Source organism: Diachasma alloeum, unplaced genomic scaffold (genome assembly GCF_001412515.2).
Source record: "Diachasma alloeum isolate Michigan unplaced genomic scaffold, Dall2.0 Dall_scaffold_00440, whole genome shotgun sequence".
Taxonomy (NCBI): Eukaryota; Metazoa; Arthropoda; class Insecta; order Hymenoptera; family Braconidae; genus Diachasma; species Diachasma alloeum.
Genome location: NW_021680579.1, coordinates 415369 through 421554, shown reverse-complemented (window position 1 = coordinate 421554; position 6186 = coordinate 415369). Strand labels below are relative to the sequence as shown.

General features: G+C 35.6%; 1 protein-coding gene across 1 annotated transcript in view; it reads left to right on the top strand.

Moving 5' to 3' along the window:
• Positions 1-6186, top strand: part of LOC107042303 (ras-specific guanine nucleotide-releasing factor 2) — a 105864-nt gene that overhangs the window by 63453 nt on the left and 36225 nt on the right. Inside the window, exons 4-5 of the mRNA XM_015263301.1 lie at positions 5002-5127; positions 5270-5372. Of these exons, the coding sequence (XP_015118787.1) occupies positions 5002-5127; positions 5270-5372 (229 nt within the window). The remainder of the gene's footprint in view (positions 1-5001; positions 5128-5269; positions 5373-6186) is intronic.

Genomic DNA, 6186 nt, shown 5'->3' with positions numbered 1-6186 from the left:
GGCGAGCGGAGCGAGCAGGGGGGGAAGCCCCCTAGTCCATTAAATAAAATACAAATGTGATAAGCTACAAGCTTCTCATTGATGTAACAATTTTTTTATGGCAATCAATATTTAAAAAATTACGCACATAGCAACGGGTTTCACATGCACATTCTCGTATTTCACATTATCTCCTATCATTTTTTTGTTACGGACTTGGTAGTACTGCAATAGGGCCACACACACCAAGGGGGGTGCCCAAGAAATTACAAATTGAATTTGGTGCATGAACGACAAATTCCACAGATATTTTTCAATTGAGTTCCGTGCATAAATAAATTCTGGAAGAAGCACATTAAGTCGGAAAATCTGGAATAAGTAATTAAAAGTCGGTGGAAATGATGACTGTGAAGTACAATTATTTGTTTTGCTTCGATTGTTAATTGGGCAGATGATCTATCATGTGAAAAATAAATGAGTAAAATTAAATTGGAAATGAAAAAATTTATAGGATATAATAACGATTCCTTGCTTATTTGGAAAAAAAATAATGAAATCTCACTAAAAATACAAAAACAAATGTTTTTGTAAAAAAAAAACAGGGCCAAGAAAAAGTTTGGGTTGGTTCTTAAATGGAAGTAGAAATTTTTGAAAAATATGAAGAAATGAAAAAGAAAGCCAAGTCAGCAATGTCGAATGAACGAATATAGAGCACAATCAGATTTTTATGAGAAAATTAGTTTCAAATCGAAGAAGGATTTTAAAAAAATTCTTCATGAAATTCCAAATTACTAGAAGGAGAACCAACGTTTTTGGCGTGGAGTTTTTCAACTCACTGTCTAGTATCAATCTAATCTGCGATCTTTTTGATCCCCGCCAAGGACGTCGGTCCTCCTTCTACAATTTTTTTATTTCATGAAGAATTTTGTTTTAAGGAACTTCCGCAGCAAGTATATGGGAGTAGAAGGAAATGGTATATAGAGTTGAAATTTTGAGGATACATTCTTTCAGTATTCACAAATATGCTCCCGAAGTCCCAAAATGCTGAACCACGTAGATTGTTAGGAAAAAAATATGAAAGATGTGTCATTAACACAGAGCCTTATGCCACCGCTTTTTCAAAAATCACAAAAAAATAATCGACAATTGTAGTAAAATCCAATTGTTTCACAAATAGAACCGCACATATTTCAGAAACATCCTCACAATTTAATTATCCGTAACCACACGGATTATTCGTAATTATCAAAAATGTATGATAGAATCTGAAATTTCGGGTGGGTTGGAGAAAACTGATGGTAGAACATGGCAGCGTTGCGGAAGGTTAGAGTGCGCGCGGCGGCGGGGGGCGGTGGCCATCGCGTGAGCGGGGCAGTCAAACTCTTGAAAATAATCTTGTAGGTTATTCACGCTATAAAACATTCATTTGATGATTTTTCCTTTATTTTCGGTTGGAACCCTCTTCATCGTCCACGCACTGACTAGTAGGCACAGGCTTCAAAAACAGACAGTGTACACAACTGATGTTTAAATGTGAACCCAAACCACGTTTGATTTCTTTTTCCATGTTCTTCAACGATAAGGGATTTTTACACTTGGGACATTCAAGCTCATTAGCCAACAATGTCAAGTCGACAATTCGATTTCCAACAATTACTGGTGGATTGTCATCACTTGTCTCCACCTCCGGTTCGCCCACTGTTCTCCCTTGGTTGGCTTTTCCCAATTTTTCAGCTGCGATTTTCCGGTCTCGTGATTCCTTTTTGATGAATTTTCCTTTGTGCCGCGTTCTTGACGAATCCTCTGAATTTTCCATGTCGTTGTATATTTATTTATTTGTCAACTTTATCCGAAACACACGAACAGGTTAACCTCTCTAAAATAACGTGTTGTTTACTTCAGTTCACACCGTCGAAGCATATACTATAGAGTACACTATGGAGTTTTATCGGGACACAAGAATACCAACTGCGTCGAACAGAAATGCGCGGTTGTCAAACCACGCGTGATAATTTTTATTTGTTAGAAAATTGATATAAATTATATTTCGGAATAAAAACGATTGGAGATTAATTGATTATGAGTTGTACATGCACAGGAACCCTCTCGACGAGATTTCATGACACCCATGAAGCATTCGTCATTTCATTATTTTTTTTTCTAATGTTGCAGCGGAGTGTCGGAACCTTTGATATTTTCCCCCACTCCATAGCCCCAGAACTTACTGCGGAAGTTCCTTAATCCTTATTCGATTTGAAACTATGTTTCTCATAGAAATCTGATTGGACACTATGTTTATTCATTCGATACTGCTGACTTGGCGTTCTTTTTCATTTCTTTGTATTTTTCAAAAATTTCTACTTCCCAGTAAGAACCAACCCAAACTTTTTCTTGGCGATGTTTTTTTACAAAAACATTTTTTTTAATTTTTTTAGTTATTCTATTCATCAAGCGAACACGTGACCAGGGACAGAGTCGAGGCATAATATTAGTTCAGGACGAGTAATTAGAGTGAGTGTGCGCATATAAAATATTGTCATTGGTGCGACGGGGTCATTAGTGAGTACGAGAGCATTTTGGGGCTCATTGAAGCAACTGTTAGCTTCTCTAGCAGGAAGAATCTCATTTCGAACGGAGACTATCGACTTCATCTTAATAAAACCGCGTGGCCGTCGAGTCGGTGCTTACCGGAACGAAATACAATAATTTATTGTAACGAGCGTCTGAGCTACAGATAATATTGGGACAAATTAATTGGCATTGAATAGGGATTATTCTACTTATTTATCATTCGGATTTTGTATTGTATTCTTCATCTTTTTTTTTGTCTGATCGTTCTCCGACGGCTCGAGTGAAATAGAAATCTGTCGTGGCTAGTATTGCGGATAACAGGCGTTGGGGAAGGCCAGGCAGTGTCTACGGACCTGCTCACTGTACATTTACCCTTAAGGAATTAATAAATGAACAACTGAGCCTCTTTAGTGTTTCTCCGGATAGCAATTCAACAAATATCTTTGAATCATAATTCTTCTGAATTGTGTCGAGTTGGGTGGACCGGAGTTTCCAGCATTTTGTGTTATTATTATTATGATTTTTGATTATTCTTCTTTTCTGTATTTGTCTTATTGAACGATAGCATTATTTCATTTCTATTGTTATTATTCTGGGTGACGACCTTCATTTATGGAATTCCTTTGTTTTTATCTTCTAAAATCATTTTATATCAAGTCTCGAGACTATAGACCTATCAGTTAGTCAATGATCCTTCTCTTTACTGAATAATATCCTCTTCCCAAAATACAGTAATTAAGTTGAATCGAGCACGGGCGCACCGGACAACAAATAGGTAACTGTGTACACTGCACTGCGTGCATCTGAAGGGTGAAGATTTCTCAGGAAAGTATTGTTCACGAGTTATTTCCTTGATTATTGAGGATCATCTCGGGTTTTCTGCAATAACTGGAATAAATATATTTTGAATTTGCGAGAGATTAAAGAATTTACGTCGATTGTCACTTGTTGTCTGATATTTTAGAAATACCAGACAATGTCACAACATGCAACCTCCCTATTAGCTTCAGCGAAACGAGGCATCAGAGACTCTTGAGTTGGAGTTTAATATTTTCTCGGATTAAATTCGATTGTTAATTAAAATCTTCTTGAGAGTTTAGATTTTCAGTTCATTGTGACAACCAACAACCTCACCTCACCGCTATTAAGCATTTTGAATTAAATTATCAGATAATTCTTTGGTCTTTTGGAGAATATTTTTTAAAGAAGACTGTGAATATTCCTTAGAGTTATTGTCCATTTTTACAATATTATTAAGAGAAGAGAATAAGTTATACAGAAAAAGTAAATTCTATTGACTTTTTCTATCAAACATTTCAATAGACTCGGCCAAGAAATAATAGAAAGCTCAATACAAATCCAATAGAATTTTCTAACGAATTCACGAGGTCTTTCTACCAAATTTTTGTGTGCTGAAGTGATACAACAGGTAAGAAAGAAAATCATAGAAAATTCCTGTACAACTCACTTTAAAAAGATATTTTCTATAGAAATTCCTCGGGTCAAATTTGCTAATTTTTTTTGTTTGGTTCATTAGGTTAAGAAAGAAAGGAAGTTATGTTTAAAAAAAACAAGAAAAATTCATGTCGAAGAGTCCTTGTTGAAATGTCTTAGTAGAAAAATTCGGATTCAAAGATGAAATTTTACGAATTTTTTCAAAAAAATAATTTTCACCAGTAATTTTCTACTAAACACAACAGCTAGTAAAGCTGCGGAAATCTCCAATAGCATCGATCAAAAAATGAGCGAATTCTGAATACAAGTTGAATAGAAAGCGAATAGAATTTTCTATCGACTTTGGTAGGTGTTCCAATGAATTTATTTCCTAAGTACATAATTATGAAATGTAGTCGATTACACATAATTGCGGCTCTTATAGTGATTAGAGATTACAATCATTAGCACTACCAAAGAAAAGTGATTACATGATGATGAATAAATTCATTGATTACAGGTATCGAACACCAAATCTTGGTAATGATTTAAATGATAAAATAAATACACAACTCTTAAATTTGATTTTAATGGTTGAACCCTTTTCGTTTAGTCATCCCTCGTTTGACATTTATATTTCACTCATGTCCATCAGCCGACAGAGTACGATTGGACGCTTCAATTCACCTTTGCATTTAACACCTAAACTAGACCCCTTAATCTTAGGGTGTTTTCCGTAAAGTTATGGCACAATTGACTAGAATTTCGACTTTAAGCAACTACAATTTCTGCGCATAATTGAAACGATTTCAAATGGTTTGACCTTCATTACAAAAACCGATTAATCATGTGATTTCAGTGATTACAATAATTTAATGGATTTCACTGTGACTGAAATTTAATTGTGACAACGAGTGACACCATGATTATCAATGTGAATAGCCCCTTATTCCAAATTCAGAGGCAATTTTTCTTCTTTCAAAATAGATAGTCTAAAATTTTTCCGTTTGTTCTTAGGTACCACGGTACATAATAACACTTCATGAAGTATTGGCCCATACACCTCATGACCATGTAGAAAGAAAGAGTTTGCAAAACGCCCGTCAGCAGTTGGAAGATTTATCAAGGCAGATACATGATGAAGTAAATGACAAATCCTTCGTTCTAATAAGTTCGCATCAGCTATCAGAAAAGCTGAAATATGGAAATAAGATTAACGAAAATAGTTTTCAATAGAGACGTAGCTGTTAGGGACGACCATAATCATATCATCATAATTTTCCAGGTCAGTGAAACGGAAAATTTACGCAAAAATTTGGCAGTCGAGAGAATGATCGTGGAGGGCTGTGACATTCTTCTAGATGTCAATCAAGTTTTCGTGAGACAAGGTAAGCTTTACATCGATTACCGAATGATGGATAATCTTCCAGCTGTTGTCTCGACGCAAGAAACTTGAATATAATGAAACCCTTCCATCGATGCCACTTCAGTGATATAGATGCAAAGTTCTCCCTCCCAACGCACGCGCCTTCACATTGACTCCCCCAAATCGATGCACTCTGTATCTATTTATCCTGTTGTTCCTGCGCAAGTCCCACCAGGGCTGACAATACAGGGGACGTTTCCCCTATCACCCGAAATTTAAGTAATCTCGATATCGCTCCAATAAATTATCCTAGTCTGAAAATATCAGTCCAAATATATTATAAGTGATTAAGTTTTCACCAGATATTAGACTCTCCCAACAACTCGACGTTAAACGGCCTTCACCAACCTCGCCAAAATTCTGTTTCCAATGACTAGAACTACGCACCTGATCCCGCGTGCTAATATGCCACCACATGGTTGCTAAGCAAACACTTCTTTATTTTTTCCGGCAGTAACGTGTACTAGATTTTCCAACGTGTACTGAGATATGAAAATCTAAGAGTAAAATTAAAAAGGAATGATTAAAATTAGGTTGAACAATCAAATCAGTAAAAATAATGGATCAATCTATTTGAAAATTATCGGAAAACACATAAACATATTGATGTTTTATAAATTACATATAAGTTTTTATCACGAATCATTCATTCGCGCCTTTGCATAGTTGCCATTTTGATATAACAGCGGAGTGCGTATAACACAGACGAGTCTCGTTATTTATGTGAACATTGTGTAATTGACATAACTATCTGCATAGTTACGTTTGATATACGA